The sequence below is a fragment of the Gavia stellata genome, chromosome 1, assembly GCF_030936135.1.
Source record: "Gavia stellata isolate bGavSte3 chromosome 1, bGavSte3.hap2, whole genome shotgun sequence".
In the NCBI taxonomy this organism is placed as follows: Eukaryota; Metazoa; Chordata; class Aves; order Gaviiformes; family Gaviidae; genus Gavia; species Gavia stellata.
In genome coordinates this window covers 83,694,917-83,715,847 of record NC_082594.1, presented here as the reverse complement: position 1 = coordinate 83,715,847, position 20,931 = coordinate 83,694,917, and the positions used below count along the sequence as shown (strand labels likewise).

Here is a 20,931-nt window from a genome sequence, read left to right as displayed (position 1 = left end):
GGAACCTCTTCCAGTCGCCATGACCTTTCAAAAATAATTAAGAATGTCCTCACAATGCCATCAGCCAGCTCCCTCAGCACTTGTGGGTGCTTCCTATGTGGTCCCATGGACCCGTCTGTGTCCAGTTTGCCTAAATGCTCTGTAGCCTGATTTTTCTCCACTGAGTTTTCCTTGATCTGGACTTTCTCACAGGTCTCAGGGGCATGGGATTCCTGAAGACCAGTCTTACCAGTAAAGACTGAAGTGAAGGAGGCATTGAGTGTCTTGGCATTTTTCCATGCTCTTTGTCAACTTTTCCTTAATCTCATGGCGTTGTCTTGCAAAAGCCACCATATGTGAGCACCACAGCTTTCAATTCCTGAGTGCCAGCAGAACCTAGTAAACATGCTTACCTATGTTAGGAAATATGCTACTGCACCACAGACTGCAGTTCAGATGTAGACTAAGTAGGTACATGCTAGAGCACTGTATCTTACAACAAAGAAAATATCTCCCTCCATTTCTCTACTCAATTGTATAATGTCTTTTACTTGCCTTCTGCTGGTAGATGTGAAATAGTATAACAACTCAGTAAACCTAAGTACTGCCAGCACAACCAGTCACGTTCTCTTCATCCTCAGAGTTTTCTGGAAAGAGCTTTATTGGTGAGATATCACCAATTCAATTTTTTTCTGATAGTTTATATTGTTTATAAACATCAAAAGTGTAATGCAAGATTTGCAACCAAATGAAAACAGAAGATGCTTCTCAGAGGATCTTAAAAAATAACATTTGATCAAATAACTTACAGATTCTAAGCTAAAAGTAAAACTTTCTCTTAAGTCAATCTGCTAGTGATGTGGTTTATAAATGTGCATAGGAAACACAAGCCAAATGAAGTAGATAAGAAAAACATAACTAACTGAGCACTGAAGTTTCCTTCATGCATTTATTCCTTTTTTACTCATCTTTTTTTTTACTGTTGGTATTATTCCAGTGGGGAGGGGGTGTATAGATGTTGTACATCTTAAGGAAGAAGTGTGCTTTAAAGAGGGTACACAACATCACTTTTTCCAATGAAACATTTCACACACTCCATCCTACAAGATTTTTCTAATCTAATAGTTCATTTAAAATGAAAGTGGTAAACTTCTATGAAGTATAGCCAAGGTTTAAGAACATACTCTAAAACTCTTCAAAGGCAATGGAAACATTTAATTTGACTTTATTGCCTAAAATCTAAAAAGAGTTGACATTACCTCTAAAAAATTGAGCAAAGTCTACTTTATAATGAAATCCTTTTTTTCCCCTAGTTTTCCTTTTGTCACCTCCAATGCAACAAGGTAACAGTCCCAGTGCCTTTCAGGCACATTCAAGATATTCAAAGCGATTTTCCAGTCATAAGGAAAATGTCTGTTTCTTGAAAGGACTCAGGCAAAACAAACCCAAACCCAAACCAGGTATCTAATGCTCAAATCTACCAGAAAGTAGATGTCAGGTATTCTGACAAACAGCTAAGATATTGCCTCTGTCCCCTGCAGCTCCCTTCCCCTTGCTTCCCGGGGAGGGAGCTGCTGCTGCTGCCAGCTGACAGGAATCTCCAAGACACTGCCTTTTTGAAAAGCCCTGACATTATAATGTCTCATACACCTCCCGTGACTTCAGGGCACTTAGCACTTACAGAAAGTCCTCAGCACTCATCTGCTCACCTTACCCACAAGAAACCCTGAAGATACCAAATGTTCCCCTGAGTTTGCTGTGGCATAAAGCCTCATAGCTCCTGTTCCAAAGGTGGCTGTGACCTTGCCACCGCCTGGCTAGAGAGTGAATCCTTTCCTTGTCAGCTGCCAGAACAGGTGAATCCATCCCAGTGCGTGGGGAAATCCCCATGTTGAGTGGCAAGTGCTGAAAGAGGTAAGCTGAGCCCCATCCAGCTGCTAACACAGTTTTTGCTGAATATTCTCCAGTGTTTGGGGCCACATGGCTCCAAAGCTTCCTTCATCTGGTAGGTTCTTGAGGAGATTTACTTGTACTCTTGCCCTGGAGATCATCCTAACTGCAACTAGTCATATCTGTATTTTCATGTCCATCCCAACTCTGCCGTTTTGGTGTACAGTTTCCAGGCTGCACCTGGTGACATTTTTTTCTTCACATTAATTACAGCCATATAGCTAAAATGTCCTTAGTAGGAATATTATAATCATACAAGAGATTTAAAATGATACCTGTGCACTTGCCAATTGTCTTTGATATGTGTATTTAAGGGATTTTGTAAGGCAAACTAAAATACAGTACATACATACACACGCAGAGAACTGTGGGCAAAGCAGAGAGATGTGGAAGCCAAAATGAGAGATAACGAGGCAGAACCATCTCATGGAAAGACAGTGAAAATATTGGCAAGGTATTTACAGATCTGTGAAGAATCTTGAGTCTTTCTCTATACATAATGTTTTTTGGTCCACCTTCTGACTTTGCCCCATGCGCCAATGGAAGGAGTCTTTTCCCACCATCTCAGATGTTTTATTTCATCCCGTAAACAGGGGAGAAAGGTGAACTGAACTGCTCTTCTCCCCTTACCACAGAAAGCAGGATAAGCATCGAGACTGTTTGAAAAGACTAAAATCAATCCCGCCTGAGTGTAGGGATAAAGCAGGGATCCAGGAACAGGACCAAGGGATAAAGTGAGGAGGCAGCGATCTCACCCGTGACTGGGCATCCCCTTGTCTGTAGAGCAGGGATTTCATGTCTGAGCTTAAATGAGGGGATCAAAATGTGGGTGAGGGCAGAAGAAAGACTCACGTGCTGACCTGAGCAGCAGTTAACACAGATCCCAGGACAGCAGGGGAGGGTAGCAGAGCTTGCTGGAGATGGTTTTTTAATTGATAGTTCTGGAGGCATCTGGGGTTTTAGCAACCATTGCTCCTCAACCAAACTGAACAGCCTCCAACATCCAGCACAGTCCTCATGAGACCTAAAACAGAGCTAACCTCCATGGACAGCTCTGCTTTTGCAGCTGCAGTACTACAGGTACCTGAATTACTACTTCAAGAGCCTGCCAATGCATCTCTTCATGGCCCCGCAGGCACATCCCTGGAAGTCAGATAACAAGGCTGAACTACTGCTGGGACACCTCAGCTGGCCATGGTCATTAGGCAGGAGGAAGTTGTTTATTGTCCTAGCTTCCTCCCTGCTCAGAGTGAGGCAGGCAGGCTAAGCACTGGAGAAGTGCTATCAAATGCAGCTCAGCCCGTCCTGTGGCCAGGGACCATGGATATTGGGCCAGGGAGAGAAAGGCAGATGCAACGCACTATAAAAGTTCCTCTGAGCCACAGGGATCCTGCAGCTGCTCCAGAAGCAGTGCAGCTTGCACACTTGTTTTCAAGGACCTGTATGATGCATAGTCCAACCCCTGATGAGAAAATTCACATGATGTAACAAGTTTGCTTAAGGTTCTAGTAAGAAAGCAGGAGGTAGAACACAGGTAGTCTTTACCGCAAGTACCTAGGTAAGCCTTCTCTCTTTCTCTATATCATTCTGACTTTGGGCAAAAGCAATGTTTTCCTCCATTTAACATCATCACCTCATTAGAGTGTTAACAGCAAGGGAAATGTATCAGTCACAGAAGGCAAAATTAATGACACCAGGACAACAAGTTGTAAGGCTTACAAATCAAGGTGACATTTCTTGTTGGGAAGTGATGCCTTTCGTTTATGAGGTTGTCCTGCTATGGGATTTCCATGAAGTGCCATCACCCTGACTTCCTAAGTATAATCATGCCCGGTAAACAGAGAATTCCTTCTTCTTTAGAAGTATTCACCACAATCCAATGTACCACAGGAATTATTATGCTTATGTCTCTTAGTATTCATCGATGACAATTCTACCTACTAAATAAACAAACAAACCCCCCTCCAAATGCCAAAAAAACCCACAAGGGCAGAGATCTCAGGAACCTCTGAAATACAGTACTTTGCACTGATGCAATTTGCTGGAAAAATCAAATATAGACAAAATTATTGTTCTGCTTCATCAAGCTAAAACCAACATCCTCTGAAAGTTCATCTGTCATATATAATAACTGAGCTTGCAGAGAATGCTGTATCTCCTGGTGGGAATGTGGCAACAGTTTTGGGTGCTTACTGTTGCATCTTGGACTCAGAATCATATTCTGTGATATCAATATACATTTATGATGAACAGAATAAGGCTAAGAGCCATGAAGGACCTTACAGAGCCAGAGCAAGACCTGCAGAGATATTTAGGAGTCTAAATCCTTTTTAGGATTCTCATTCCCACTGATCTCACTGAGCCCAAATACTACGAAGTATCTGAGGAAGATATGTGAGCAATGCCACTTATGGCAATGGTATTTACAGACTGGAGGAGAGACACAACATGCCCTACCCAAAGCAGGCAAGAAGTAGAGGCAATGCTGAACGGAATCAACAGGAAAGCATTACAGATAGAGGAAAGTACAATTTTTCCCTAGTTCCAGCTGCCTATTTCCAGAAGTGCACACACAGGCAGACTCAAATATAAATAAACAAAATGGCATCAAGAAAACTCTTCAATTACATCAAGATTTAAGCTACCTCCCTTCACTTGGTTAACTTGAGAAAACATCTGAGCAAAAATATGGCCTTATGACATGACCTGGACATAAAAAGGGCATGTCACATTCCAAAATCGAAAGCTCTTCTTCAGCAAAATACCACTGGCGCCTCACAAGAGAAATATTCCAGTGACTGTCAGATCCAGGTGATTACAGGGTGAGTCACAGAATGAAAATATCTCTGGAGTAAGTACAGCTAAAGCTGTATGTATGTATACGTTGACATAGTCTGAGGTCAAACAGTGAGTAATCAATTTCTGAACTGGTATGTGAGTTTTCAGCTGTGGGACTATTGCTGAATGTAACGGGAGTCATACCGGTAAAATCCTATCAACGTTTCAGGGAAGGAGAATCCATGCTAAGATGCACTTTTTTGTGCCTTAAAGCGCTTGTGAAAATTGCTGGATTGGCATGCTTCATATTCAGTGAATGCCTTTGTCCATGGACACGGCTCTGGAAGAGGAAGGTAAGTCTCACACTATACAAAACCTCTTCAGTTCTGCATTTGGCATTACAGGATAGTCCATATGACATGTTCATTCTTCCCTGCCTCTTTCTGCTGAGGCTGATAACAGGAACATATATTACTGTCAGCTCTGGGGTGCAGTGGGATATTTCCACATAGGTTATCTAATAGACACTGCACAAGAACAATTTTCAGGCACTATTTTATTTCACTCCACAAACCAGGAGCTCAGAAATGAAAAGCCCTTTAAACAGTTGACATGTTCCTGATTTACCCAGCTGACCTGAGCTAGTCTACAAAGAATATATAGCCATAGCAGTCACAACGGATTGTATAAATGCACTGGAGCTGGCTTTCACGTAGGTAGTTTGAGGGCTGCTACCGACGTAGTCATGGCAGGCTGGAATTCACTGGAGGCCATTAACCTCAGGCATTATAGCTTGTGCTGAGCTCTGTATCATCTTGATGTGGCACACAGCACCTCTGAGCAAATTACTTGAAAGCTAACTCAGATATTTCTACACAACCCTCAGTCACGCTTGTGACTGAGTGCAGCCAGTCCCAGAGCTAAAGCCTTCCATGTGCAAATGAGTCTGTGGAAATAAATCTAAAAAACAGCGAATCAGAAATCTTACATCTGGAAACTTCCCATTGGAACTAGAAGCCTATAGTGCAAAGTTACTTAGTACTTATGTTAACTTTAAAAACGTTCAAATAAATGTTTTTATTCTTCATATGTCCATCAAACTATTTTTTTTTCTCTGAGCATTCTGCTCTTCTTTCAAATATTTCCATTCCAAGTCATGACAAGCACCTCACTGCAAGGCATCTCTTTCTGCAATCTTCCTTCCTCCAATGCAATAGAGCAATAGGTAGTATTTGGGAAATTGAATTCTTTGTTTTTCTTATGACATGAAAAGATCCAGGCACCTACTTCTTTTCTTATCACAAAACAGTGCTCACTGAAGTGAGCAAATGGAAAGGCAGAGACTGTTGGCCTCACTGGGAGCAGGCAGCAGACATGCTCCTCGCATCTGATTCTAAGAAACTGCTCGGTTGTTTTGCATTAATGAAGACAGAGCTCTTCGCTGCTGATTGGCATGTGAACTGCATAATGTGTACAGAGGCCTAGGACATTCCTGAATGTGGTTAAATAAAAGATGGTATTACATGTCTAGTCATGAAATCCGTGCTCCAGCATTGGGTCAGTCAGACTCCTCCTGGGTAATCTTATTTTTAATAATGTTTTACGAAGTCAGTGTAGCCAACTCATCTAAGAGACCACATGGAATGACAAGACAAAAAATGTTCACTGAGAAGAGAAGGCAGGAAGGAAGATCTACTCAATGAAAAAAAAAAAGTATTAATAATAATATTGAAATGTTGTCAACCACTCTAGTTTTCTATTTTCAGTCAGAATGAACCACTTCATTCTACTCAGCATACTCATCTCGAAACATTTATTAAAAAAAAAAATTGGTACTTTGTTCCTTTCGCTCTAAATATTTCTTATTTTGTTCCTTCTCTGTGATTCTGATCTTGTGCTGCAGAAATTAATGGAAGCTCAGTTATAACAGTCAATAGGTACTGTCTCAAACACAGGGCTTGGTCAATACCTCTCTCTGTGGCCACAGAGAGGTCTCAGAATTGATTTTAATTCCTTTTTTTTGTTCCTCTCAGCTCGGACATTCACTTTATTTCACAATTCTGCCAGCTTTTCCTTTAATGTCTCCATAATGTTCTTTGCTTTACTGTCAGAAGGCATATGCAGGACTTGAAGAAAAAGAGCGTTATGGGTCACTAACATTACTGGGCATTCATTGATTTATGGGTGCTAGGGAATTATACACCAAATGATACATGGGACACAGATGAACAATGGGGTTTAGAGAAATGGGATGGCTCAGGCATAGGGACAAATGACAACAGCAATGGTCAGGAGCTGGTACAGATGGCAATCTGCAAGTGGTCAGAGACACACAGACCCATATACTCACCACATCTAGCACTAATAAAATAAAAATTTCCTTCTACTTTAAAACATTTCAGCTTTTGGGAACTTCCCATTTTTTACTTATAGTTCAACTCATTTCCATACAATCTGCACAGAATATTACTTTGAAATTAATTCCTCCCTCGTGACTCTCAGCTTCAATACTCCCACCAGCTGATCTGTTGCATGTTTAGCTCAGTCTCCTATTCCCTCCCCTTCACACTTTCTCTCTCCCTTTGGGAGCCTCCTATGTGATCTCTCACATCCTGAATACCAAACAGGATCTGCCTTTTAACTCCAAGACATCCTTAAGGCACTTCTTGGGTGTCATTCACCAGCAATTTTTTCAGTCATCACTTCTGCCTATGTATAAAATGGCTGGGAGAATGGGAGAGGGAAGGAGAACTCTTCACCAGCTTAGAAAATAAGCATCTTCTAAACTGACTAGCTTACTTTTTTGTTGATACCAAACCACCTGTTGTAAGGAAATTTTCAGCTCTTTGATGCAGGATGCTCACTGCATTGCTGAGAGGAGCATCACGTGGCTTTCACATAGGCTCAGAGCCCTGCTGACATAAAGCATGTTGGAGGGTCAGGGCATATGGTCTTTTTCTGGTTTCTACCACGAATAGTCATGCTGAGTAGGAGTCTTCTACAAAGTCATCCAAATGAGGCTATATCCACACTGAGGATCTTACTGGCCTGAACTGAATCTGTCCCTAGTTATTTATAACTTTGATAAGTCAAAGATTTTATTAAAAAAAAAAAAAAAGTTAAAATCTGTTTTTAACAGATTGTGTGTGCTTTACCCCACACAAAACACACCTCAGAAGTGTGACAAAACCAAAATTCTCAGGGGTATGGAGCCAAAGATCTGCAGTTATTCCCAGGAGTATAGAGCCAAAGAGCTGCAAAATTCTCCCAGATGCTTATTTTTAGGATTGCTCCTATAACCAGACTGACCGAAGGCTTTTTACACCTCAGACTGCTCCTTCTGATGGGATATCATTGTCTGGAAAGGAAAATTGCTGCGGTCTGAAACCCTTATGTTGAGTGCTCACATACGCATTTTAGTTTGTCATGGGGGAGAGTATGTGCATGTGTTTATGCATAGGCAATAGGCTACTTTCACATCTGGTAAAAAAGAAGTTTTTACACACGCTTCTGGTTTGGACCCATGCATGTAATCTGCATGCATCTCTTTAACAACTGCTTTAAATTGCAGTGTGAGAGTTTATAGCAGCATTCTGGCCAAAGTGTTACTGTTATTTTATTTATTATTTAGGACTAACTCTTTATTAGACATAGTAAACAGCACAAGAAGAAAGAGCAGTCCTGATAAGACAGTTTTATAGCCTAAGATGAAGACATTAAGACAGCACACATTGGGAATGTAGTCATTAGAGGCAGCCTAACATAATGAGTATTGATCTGGTAAATTTTAATCCCAGGTTTTCCCTGACTAACTATGCTGGTTTAAGAAGAGCATTTAGTCTCTTCTTATCTATATTTCTCCAAGTACAAAAGTGAGGGAGATAATACATAGACATGTTCCCAGGATGGAGGAAGAATGAGTTTGTTGGTGCCATGTATATCAATTGAATATCAGTTACTATTCTTTAAGGGAAAGTGCCCACAATTCAGCTAGTTGCAGATGTGCCCGGTTACTTCCATGCAGTCCTGGGCTTTGGAGACATATAAGACCACAGGTAGAGGTTATTAGCTTTTGGAGAACAGTATCGTACCACTGCTGTGCTGCCCTGGACAGCCCACTGTTTGCTATAGCCAAAAAAATCTCAGCCCCATGGCAGGTAGAAGCAGTTGCAGTGTCTGACGCTTTGGTGCATAACACTCAGGCCCTTGTGGAGGAACCCTAAGGGCCTCATACAGTCCATGGGCAAAGCACAATGCTTCAGCACAGTGGGACACCATTTGCAGAGAGCAAATAATTTGCAATAGGCTCTTCGGGGGCCCTCCTGAAACCCTGCTTCTCAGCAAGGTTGAGGTACCTCACTCAGGATCCACAGTTCAGAGCATTTTCCACCAAGTCAACACATACAACCTTCCTTTGCAAAAGCATTCAAGATTTTCAGTCTTTCCTTCTAAAACACAGCCAGCTTTTCAGCCCATTACAAAATGTTGAGAGATTTCATGCAGAAAGAATCCTTTCTAGGATCTTCTATGCCTGCCTTGGATTGAAGGGATGCAAACTTGCACCTCCTAGGCTACAAGGCTGTGGGTTCCTTGGGAACTGGGGTGGGAAATCTCTCACTGTCTCCTATTCAGAGAGGATGGGATTCATCCTAAAGTGCAGCTATGGTCACTTTTAAAAATATTTAATAGGTGTGGATAGCCTACTGAACCCAGCAAGTTGTACAGCAAAGCACTTAGGATACAACATCTGGAAAAAGAGAGAGAAAGTGCGCTCATGCACATTTGTATCTTTGTGGTCAGGGCAATTATCAGGAAGAGTGAGAGAAGCGCTGGCTCCCAATCCCTGTCCTTACAACTTTTTCTGTAACAGTCACATCAGCTGCCCCTGAGGGGTAACGGCTGCAACAGTCATTTCTGTGCATCACATCAAAGTGGTCAAGAGTAAAGGTTCTCCCCTCTCAGAGAAGTAGCTACATCACAAGGTTGAAAAGCCATGTTCCACTTATATTTTCTCCCTGGCTTAGTGAAGTTTGAATTCTTTGCTGCAAAATGGGCCATTCAGAGTCATTTATAGTCCTTTGGATCAGATACTGAACCCTTTAAGCTGAGGGCAAACTGGACCAAAAATCTATATACTGCAGAGGAAGGCAGGCCACTCTTGTGCTTGTGGGTTGCTTTTTTTTTAAGTGATCACAGATCCAGCCTGAGAGGAATCCCTTTCCTGTGGAATATAAGGCAGACTCTGAGATACCTGGTCCCTACAGGGAGGTGGAGGTGGAGCAGTGCCTCATCAGAGAGCCTGGATTTGGCTGAGGAGTAAGGTGGGTGCTGAGTGAGGCAGTTCTGGGCACACTCAGGAGCAGAACTGAGAGAATCAGAGGAGCTTTAAAATTAAACAGCAATGCACTGCCAGCTTTACACAGCAGGTGGATGGGGGATTTCCGGGGGGGTTTGTTTGTTTGTTTGTGGACTTATATTCTGTCTAAGTCCGGTTTTAAAAGCTTTCTTCTTTTATTGGCTCATGAAGCCTTTATGCTTCCACTCTTCCCAGCTACTGACATATAGATGAAGCATAAGGAGTAATCAATGTGCCTTTGTGTCCTTGCAATACCTGAGAACTGCTGGTAGGCTGCTCTAATTTATCTCTTGCAAGTAACTGAACGCTTGGTGAAAGGCACTTCTGTCTCATGAACTGCACTGCTCAGATATTGCATGGTTTCCAGAATCACAGCCTTTGTATTTCTGTAGATTTTGAATTTTAATCATGGACTTGGTGTTTATGACATTGGCAGGTCACTATTTATGCCAGACATTGTGTAACCTTCATCTTAAAGCTGTGTCAGACCCCGTACCACCCTGTCTGCGTAATTCTGGGGGCTCTTCTCTGCAGACTGTTAAAATTGCTCATTTTTGTGAAAGATTGCGAAATGCATATTTGGAAGCTGAACCATCAAACATACATTTTCTGATGATTTAATCAGAGATTTATATTCATATTTCCAGAGGGGAAAAAAAAAGATAATGAGTCTGTCTAATAAAACTGCACATTTCTGCTTTATGTATACATATTCCCAGTTACTATATCACCACATGTAGTAGATTTTCAGTTTATAAATGTATATTTTTGTAGTAAATTAAGTGTACATGTTTTTATATATTCTATATATAAATTGCATGTTTTCTAAGATAACCGAAACACAACAAGATGCTTAATGAGTGACCTTAAGGCATTGGCTTCAACTGTATAGAAAATTTAACAATACGATTAAATTAGAACACGATCAGAACAATAGTGTCTCCTGCTTTGATATCAAAGATCTTTGGCTCTGCTTTGACATTTGTTTTTCATAAATTCCCTTGGTAGTTTATGCAGCAGCAGACCAATATTCCATGACAACATCCAAATCTATTGATATCTCTTAATAAAATCACTGTTTCTGAATAAAGGGCACGCACCAATACAGTATGGATCACTGTGGCTAACCTTTTAAATGTAAAAGAAGACCAGGGACAGATCCTCAGCTTGGATGCCATGCAGCACTGCTTGGCTTGTGTTTACGCTGCTGCATGCTCGCAGCCTTTCTGACTTGCTTTGGAGGGAGCTGGCTGCAGGAAGCTCAGAAAGAGACCCAGGGAATGAGCAAACAGCGAAGCAGCGTAGATAATCAGGGGGGCTGCTTGAGCTTGCTGTCTGGCCCCATTTGTCTGGAAGCCTAAGTCATAACCTAAATGGCCATGCAACTCCCCCAGCCTACTCATGTTCTGGGAAAGAACCTGAAATTAAAGAAAGATGAGCAGAAGGAGAAGTTCCATAGCCCTCTTTACCAGCAAATTTAAAAGAAACACAATTAAAAAGATCCTTGCATAATTGCTGTAAAAAGGTTTCTGCATGCAAACGACCATACCTAGGGCAGGGGCTGAACATCATTTCCTAGCTACATTTTTGCAGCTGAAGAAAAATTAAATAAAACCAAACAAACCCGCTATCCTGTGGGCAAGGATCCTCATGCAGTATCTAACTGTGCGGTGAGATGCATGTACGCAGCGTCATCTGAAAGCAGTGTAAAGTTGTAGATATGTTTCAAGGCAGAAAATAAACCAGAAGCATATCTCTCTAATAACGGATGCTTGCACATCTCAAGCAAGCTATATTCAGGGAGTGCAATGACCTGGCCACATCCACAAACTGGCCACATAGCCTCCCTCCTCCTACAATGAACCTTCAGCCCATGCCCTACAACGGGAATGCACTGATAGTGTGCACTTCCCTGCTACATGCTGTCATGCAGAATGGGATTTGAGTCTCCATCATCTATGGCCCTTTGAGGCTAAAACTGTGTGGAAAATAGCCCAGTACAGGATACTCACTGCATCTGACTTCATGGCCAGTAGTTGTTAGCAACTGAAGTCTGGCTTTGGGAAGGTTGTTAACCACTGGAGAACAAATCACTGCAGCCCCGCAGCCTATCTTAGGAACGATTTTCAACTTTTATATGTATTCACAGGTTGTTTTTCCAACATTATTTATTTATTGTATTTATTGTGAAGTGTCATGTCTAGATTAAGGTCGACTTCTGCAGACAGCGCCTCTTCTTAGCACGTACATAGAAGCTGCTTTTATTTATTAAGCCTGATGCCATTAATTTCACCCTTGAATGTCATTCAGTGGTTTCCATTCATGCTTTTTTAAGCATTTCATTACTGATCAACTCAGGGGCCAAATAAGTAAGCAATGGGCTTGAACGTATGGGAAAAACTGACCTTTGCTGCCAAGGAGTTAAGGTATTAAAGTGCATAAGCCATTTCCTGTAACAGTTGTCAAGCTAATTTTCAGTAAATTACTTAGTCCATGTGTTTATTATTCCAATATAAACCCACTGACTCGGCATGAAAATGGCATTACACTGCTGTAATCACAGATTAATCTTTTACAACTACAGTCACTACACCCCAAAACTGCATCCCTCTGACAAGATTTCTCTGAGTTCAGAAGCAGCAGCTTTTGAGCAAGTTAAATCACACTGCATTGCACCATCCAGTGATGAGGGTAACATTAATAGGCACTGTTGCTGCACGCCTTCATGTAAGTCCATAAAAATCAGAATATTCTTTAGCAAATAATGACTTAATGGGAAAGAATGTACTTAAAACATAGAATGAAATTCAATACAAAAGAAAATCACCATCATCTTCATGGTAAACATTTTCCATGCCAAAAGATAACACATTTCTAAGAGTTCTTGGTGACAAACTCCCCTTCTCTCCACCCAGTGCATGACAGCCAGTCTACTACTTAAAGTATTTGGCATAAAGGACATAGTAGTGCCTATAGATAAGTAGTTTTCTCTATCCGATCATTTCTAGCTTATGTTTAGATTTTAAGTGGTTTTAGAAGATGAAGGTGTTAAAAAGTGGAAAGAATTTAGTAAACTCTGAAGAACACCACCTGCTAGGAAATTTTAAATTCAAGCTGACTTTCCATTAGCCCCACATCTCATGTTGTGATTAAGTTGTAGATTGATCCCTTGTATCACGGCATTGCACACAGTGCTCTGGAGGGAGCCTGAGCTGAATATACACTAATCTAAGATACCACTTCACCATCCCTGGTTTCTACTGGCAAGAAAGCACATTCTTGGCTAGTTTTATAACACAGGTGCCCTACACTGCTATTTCTGGTTGAGGAAAGCAAAGTGAGCAGTGGAGAAAGTGCAAGACATCACGCTGGTTTGTTGTTGTTGTTTTTTACCATTAAAAATGTGACATTAATATTAATCAGGTAAAGCATACATCATGCAGGTTTCACTTTCTATTATTTTACAGAAACTATGCTCAACTGATGTCATAATTGAAGAAGAAACAGCAAGTCAACTCATAGGACCACGAGTGTATGTTCGCTGTCAACAGAAAGACTCTCAGGGACTTCAATTAGTATTAGATTGCAGTCTTCATATTTACATTTAAAAGTATTCCCCTCTGTATCCTTACACAAATTACTAGCCTATTCAAATTCAATAAAAGATAAGTGTAAGATGAAAAAGTATGCATTAAGTATCTGACAGACAGTGATTAAAGAAAGGCAATTTTGAGAGCTGTCACTCTGGCACTTCTCTCTAGCTGTTCATCAGGGAGACAGTCCCTCTCAGTGCCTGGTCATTTTGTATCGGATCAGTTGGTGTGTCAAGAAGAACCAGAAATCTGCTCCTTTGCTTTCAAATGATGGTATAAGACAGAAAGATACTACAAAGAAAGATTCTTTCAGTATACAGTACTGCTGTAAAAAAAAACCCCAAACAAAACCCAAAAAACTGTTGTTGATGTTTAAACATTTATATATTCACCCGTTGTTTTCCCACTATCTTCCTGAATTTTCTAATTCACAGGAGGAAGTTAGAGAAAAGCAGTAACTAATGATGAAGTGCTTTATCTGGATAAAACACCTTGTTCCAGTAAGTAGCATTTTCCTCTCTCTTTAGAATGCGTAACCTTTATTCCACAAATTAATCAAATAGCTGCTGTTTTCCAGTAATTCAGACAAGTCATAAAAGTATATTTAATTATTGTATAATCAGTGGTATAAGAGAAATGGATTCTACTCAGTTGCCTTTCCATGAAATCAGACTTTTCTGACACTTTAAAATGCCTACAGTGGACTAAGAGAAAGCTATGTAAGTTGTCTAAAGCAGAAAAAGCTAGACAAATGCATGAGTAGTGGCACAACTATCTTGACCCACAACATCTTTGCAAAACACAGGAAACAAATATTAACCCCAGACTACATGCAAAGCTAGATAGCAGATCCCTAGTTTAAACCATTGTTCCTGCAGACCTCTTTTATGCTTAGAAGTTCTTTCCTTAAAATACAAAAGGTGTTATAACTTAGGTAATCAATCAACAGTTTATACATCCATCCATTTATATGATTTAGCATATCATTATTGTACAATAGCACATATCCCCAAAAAGATCTCAAATAGATTAATGAAGCTGAAACAATTTGTATTATGGTCACAATAAAGACTCAGTACAAAAAATATCTTTATAATACTTAACTCCATGCAAGATAAATTTATTTTGACCTCTTTGCAGCTGTACTTCTTATTTTTTAAAAGGAAAATATATGCAATAAAGAACAAGAAGTATTTTCAATTTTTTTTAACGTTAAGAAGACTTGGGTAACTAGAACATGGGTGTGCATCGTATTGACTAATAAAAATGGTTATCAGCCGAGAAGGTTCGACTGGTGATGTGTGGTTCAAAACTGCATGACTTAACTCTCTAGTTCTGAACTCTGAGATACAAAATACCCTTCAAAGGAACATAGCAAGGAACAAGAAAACCTTTCAGACCCCTCACCAGGAGACTGAGAGCTCCAAGAGAGCTCAGAGATATGAAGTTAGAAAAAATGCTGAAAAACTGTTTATCAGTTCAAACTGCTGCAAAGTACCATCCTGCTCTGGAAAGTGACTTAATAAAAAAATCAAAAATAAGAAATGGCAGATTCTTTGCCGTTAAGGGTTCATAGGTGTCATCAGGCAGCAGCTTCACTTTGGGAACACAAACAAACGGTGGGACTTGGAGGGGAGCAGTGTCTGTCAAACAGCTCTGCACGCACCATACAACATCGTCAGCACCATACGTGCTCTACCAGCTTGAACATCAGGGGAGCAAAGCTGTGAATCTGTCTCCCCCTGTGTTTTTCACAAAACGGTTTTAGACATGTACTGGGGAGCAATAAAGGTCTGTCTTTAAGTTGCCCTAAGTACAGTGACTGCTACTATTCCCGGTTTTATTTGAGCTGCAAGAGATGAAGCAGAAGTCTTCTTTTAGTGTCCCTCCCATATAAAGGGCAGGAGTAAGTTCTTAATGATTGCTAACTTGCTCAGTTCAGGCAATTTCTGCCTTCATTTGCATTCTCTAAAATTTCCCTGATACTCATGCAAATGCACAAAATGAATGTGAGAGTCTAATGCAATATTACTTACTACAAGCTAATGTGGACTCCAGTTCAGGAACTCAGTAAGCACTTTGAAAACTATTCTGAAATTAAAACTTAAGACTTCCATGAGTAGAGTTTTTTTAACTTGTCAGCTTTCGAACCTTCGGATCTGAAAGCCATACTAGGTTCCTCCTCACTCAGGCATAGGAAGCAGACAAAAAAGGCACTTTGTTCCAAATCTTGTAAATTGCATGTGGTACAGAGAGAAGAAACTGATCTTTGATCTAAATTTAATTAAACATTTTTCTTACTGACATGTGAGCTTCTTCTTTCCAAACAGTTTATTCACTGGCTAAGAAGCGATTGTTTATTCCACTCGTTACCAACTTTCACAGCACTGCTAACAAGGCTCAATACAGGAAAACATGTCTTTCAGTGACCAAAGCCGATAGATACACGTGCAAATGTACATTAGCATCAGATTTGTTAAGGAAGGAAGCATTTTAACAGTTTTCAAAGTAAAACCACATTCTGAGCTTTAAACTGGTGTAGAAGAGCCAATTTTGGTGGAATTTTAGGGCTTTCCAGAAATGTTAAATATTTGCAATGAAAACTTCTCTTCCAACTCCTTTCATTCAAAAGCCACAAAACATTCTGTACCCACTTCCATAGGGATTTACAGGACTACAGCAAGAAAAACTTTCTGTGAATAGTAATGGTTGCAAAAGAAGCCTCCAGTCCACAGCCTTCTTTGTGCTGGAATGGTGGTGGCGACTCTCCGCAACTCAGTCCAAATTTTGGAAGAAACTCAGTCCAAATTTTGGAAGAAAAGGGAGGAGTCATGGAAGTGACAAACAGAATATGTTTTTTATATTTTGTAGGAATCCTGAGAAATTGGTTCTTATCATTCAGCCAACATTCGCAGGATAGAATCTGCTATGTGCATACCTTGAGTCCTATCTCCCTACTTTGGGGAAGAAGGTTTTACTTTCTTCAAGTTGAACAAAAGCATAGACCTTTTCTTCAGACACTGCTATAAAGAAGACAGAGCACGGAAGTGTTAAAGATATAGTCTTCAGGGCTTAAAAATTTCAGGAACAAGTCATCTCAATTGCTTTTGGTGTGGAACCTGGAATCCTATTTACTTTGTGGAATTAGTAAGGTCTTCAGAAGCAATCTCTGACAGCTAAACATTATTGTCATGTGAAAAGAGGGCTTTCAAGCTCTGGATCCTTATTACCTACACTGCTTTCCTAGTCCTCTCCATGGATCAACTGATCTCCATGACACTATCACACTGGAAAACTGAAGCTATTGAAAAGAGAATCAGAACCCAGACGTAAAAACCTCAAACCTATAATTTGTCCAAAATATAATCGATTAATTAATCAAGTCTTAAAAAAACTTACCTTTAAAATTTGGTCTGATTCTAGCATCATACCCCGATGTCCTTCCCATCAATTTGTCCAAAAAATCTGAAGGAGACAGGGTCTGTGAGGGGGATTTTCCAGATCTTGAATCATGTTCTTTACAGAAAGACGTCCTAAATAAATTATTAGCCACCATTAGCTAATATTTAGCTTGTATTGTATTCAAGTCATGGAGAAATTATAGCACTAAATAAAATTGTCTCAATTCAGTGAATGTAGCAATTAATATTTTTATAGAAAAATATAGTGTATTTTTCATCTGAAAACTTTATTCTAGAAATAAAAATGAGCTTAAGGTAGTATGCATGGACACAATATGCTATTCAGAAAAAAACCTGAGCTTTAAAAAGAAATTTATTACAGCTTTAAGACTTTAGAAGATTCAATTTACTTTTCATCTTAATGTGTAGAGCAATCTTACAGGGACTTTGATACCCTATTTCATATCGTTGTTTTAATTACATGTATACTGTTAAAACTATATGTTAACACTGGTTTAAGGTGATCTTAAACTTCCAAACAATAGCTGGCAACACTCACCAGGCAACACTGAAAAATACTGGTTTTGTTAAAGCTGAGAAAGATATAGATACAAAAAATGGTTTTTACAGATGCTACCCAACAAAGATTTAAGTCATGCTAGTGAATGTCTGGATTCTTCCCCAACACGGCAAAAAGGGTTCCAGAGTCAGTCACATCTGATCTTAGGGGTTTTTACCAATGAACATTGAGTAATAAAATTTATCAGTATTATCACCAGCTGGTATGTATATGCAAGCTCTTGGAACACATCTGTTTTCAGGATTTAAGAGCAAACTTCTGGTACCATATCATGTATGCGAAACACTGTGTACATAGCATATTACATTTTGCAAGCACATTAAATATTGCAGAGAAAGAGAATTTAGGAGTTACCCATCATTGTTCCCTAGGGAAAAATAAAGTAGAATGAAATGGTTGTATTTGGTGTGTAGAGGCACCGATTTCATCATAAAGCATTATCTTGATTCTTAAATAACCAATTTCATTGTATCTATGTTTCAACATAATCTTTGAGCTATATTAAAAGTAATTCTATGACTGTGTCTTCTTAACCACTCTCTGTTTAAATATTTGCCCAAAGGGAACCACTCAGTTTCAAGACTGTTTTGGGGGGGGGGGTTGTGCATCTATATGCAAGTATAAACAAATTAGACATACATGTAAGCATCTGAAATGAGAAGCAAACTTCAAATACTTTATCCCTTTACAAAAGCAGCAGAATTGTTAAAAGGCAAAGTGATAGTAAATTCTCGTGGTGTGATTCCCTGTGTTTTTTCAGATTCCATTTACAGGGGGCAGTTGCTTCTTTTTGCTTTAGTCAATGACATGGTACCGTTACAAAATATCTTTAATTTTTAATACATGGTAGATGATATTCCCCACTTAAATATTAACAACATTCAGTTAAGATAATAAAAACTGGAAAATTAATCCAGTCTGCTTATTTGGGATGTTACTGTACAAATTACTTCTTTTCTCTTTCAGACCCCACTAGTTATGAGTTGCGTTGTGATCCCAGACTCGCAAATATAAACACTATTACACTCTGACACTGTATATATACACCTCATTATTCATATAAAAACACTTTATATGTGTACATGTAGATACACAGCAGTGTACAATACAATAATGAATCTCAGCTAAAATGGTGTTTTGGTTAATAAAGTCTTAAGTCAGTCTCATTTGGTTAATAAGACTGACCTGTTTGCTTTGTACTGCAAAAAGTCAATAGCTGAAGCAAAACCTCATGAAACGATAAAAAAGATTAGAAACAAATACTGGTGTGATCCAGGGTTTTCCCAAAATCAGAGGAGAGGTTCTCTAATTGCAAATAAGTACGTCCCTGACAAAACTGGTTCAATCATTTCCAAAGCTTGAAGAGGACGGAACAAAAGCAACTTCCTAAACAACCTCCGGTGGGAGCAAAGAATTTGCATTTCGGAAGAAAAACTGAAGAAAATGTTTTTCGCTATATTGATACCCAGTGAAAAACACATGCCTTTGAATCAGAGAAATGGAAAATAGATCACCCAAACTTGAGATTGTTATTTTTTGTGTTTGTTACCAAGCAACGAGTCTCCGAGTGTAAAAGGGATAGCCTGTATAGAATGAACATGAAATACTCTCAAATATAGCAAACACATTAGGTTAATGTGACGTAGTATTTTTATAGTTATGATTTCCACAACCTTTTGACAAAAATCATCACATAGAGTCGTATCACCTACCTGAAGTGGTTTGTCTCTAAGAAAAATGCAAACAAGGTTGTCAAAATTTTCACTAGCTGCCGGTTCATTCCTCCTGCTTTCTGTGATGATTTGGAAAATATCCCAGAAACGATTCCAGAGAGATGCAGGGAAAAAGTAAGCTTGTGCTGCCTAGATTTCCAAATTCAGCAATAATTTAATTTTCTTGACAATCAGGAAGAGAAGGTCTGGATCTCTACAAACTGGGGGCAAAAAAGAAGTGCCAGTCCTTGGAATCATGGTCAGGTCAAGCCTAGGCTCATCTCCAGCAGCCAGCACAAAAGAGACAAAGCATCAGACCTGGTCGTTCCCCCGCCTCGCTTTTGGTGATGGAGGGGAAAGAAAGAAAAAAAAAAAAAAAAAAAAGAAAAGAAAAAGAAAGAAAGAAAAAAGGAAAGGAAAAGAAAAGAAAAGAGGATACCCAACTACCCGAGGAGCATCACGCAAAAGGGAATAGCGCTGAGAGCGGTTCTGTTGCCGGTATGTTTTATTCCCCTTTCGCTTTGAAAATTAGTATTTATGAACGGTGGCGGGGCTACTGGGTCCGTCTGCTTTCCCCCTCTTTGGGCAGGGAGGCGTCCGCGCTGCCGGGGAGGGAGGGAGGGAGGGAGGGATGGAGTGATGGAGCGGGGCTGGAGCGGGCGGGGGCCGCGGGGAACCCCAGCGCCTGTGCTGGAATGAGGCAGGCGGGAGCGCACCGCGCTATAAATTCAGCGCTCGGACAGCTCCGCCACCGCCGCTGCGCATGCGCCTGGCGATGGCGGGGCGGGGGGCGAGTGCGCGCGTCTGCGCCGGCGGGGGCGCGCCCGCGTGTGCGCGCCCGGGGGTGTCTGCGGGGTGTGGGGCGGTTGTGAGAGGGATGGGGGGGTGTCGTGTTTCTGCGTGGAAGGGGTGCGGTGTGTTTCTGCGAGTGGGGATGTGTGGGTGTGTTTGCTGGGGGGTGTTTCTGCGTGGCGGGGGGGGTGTGCCACGGTGTGTGGTGTGGCGTCTTTCTGAGCGGGGGGCGGTGTGTTTCGGGGGGTGCGTGTGAGGGGGTGTCTGTGTGTTGGGCCGTGGGGGGGTGGGGCGTGTATCTGCGTGGTGAGTTTGTGAGTGGGGGAGTCGCTGCGCGGGGGGTGCGTGAGCGGCGTTTCTGTGCGACGCCTCTGCCAGTGGGATGGCGCCTGCGGCTGTGGGAGGTGGGGGCGTGGGGCGCGTGTGCGCACCCGCCGCCAGAGGCGCTGCCCCCGGCCGGTGCCGGAGCCCGCCGCCGCGGAGGGGCCCTGCCGCCGCCCCCCGCGGGCCCTTCGCCCCGCCGCCACCGCCTCCCGCCCGGCTGGCGGCCCTCCCCGGCGGCGGGCAGGAGGGCGCCATGTCGCGCCCCTCGGGGAAGGGCCTCTTCCCGCAGGTGCCTGTGGCGAGGCGGGGGGAAAGACCTCCCCTTCCTTGGTGGGGAGAGGGAGCCTCTCCCCGGCTGCCCCGTGGCTGAGGGAGGAGGGCGGAGAAGGATGGCCCCCACGTCAGGAGCTCGCCCCCCTCTTGGAACCTACTCCATGAAGACCTCAGTGGGTGTGAGGAGGAGGAA

At 41.4% G+C, this 20,931-nt stretch overlaps 1 protein-coding gene across 2 annotated transcripts in view; it reads right to left on the bottom strand.

Annotated features, from left to right (window-relative positions):
• Window positions 1–19,417, bottom strand: part of GLRA2 (glycine receptor alpha 2) — a 127,154-nt gene extending 107,737 nt beyond the window's left edge. For both annotated transcript variants that reach the window (XM_059818935.1, XM_059818942.1), the window contains exons 1-2: window positions 19,350–19,417; window positions 17,056–17,189 (exon numbers count right to left, since the gene is read on the bottom strand). In XM_059818935.1, coding sequence (XP_059674918.1) covers window positions 17,056–17,189; window positions 19,350–19,417 — 202 coding nt within the window. The remainder of the gene's footprint in view (window positions 1–17,055; window positions 17,190–19,349) is intronic.
• Window positions 19,418–20,931: the final 1,514 nt, after the last annotated feature.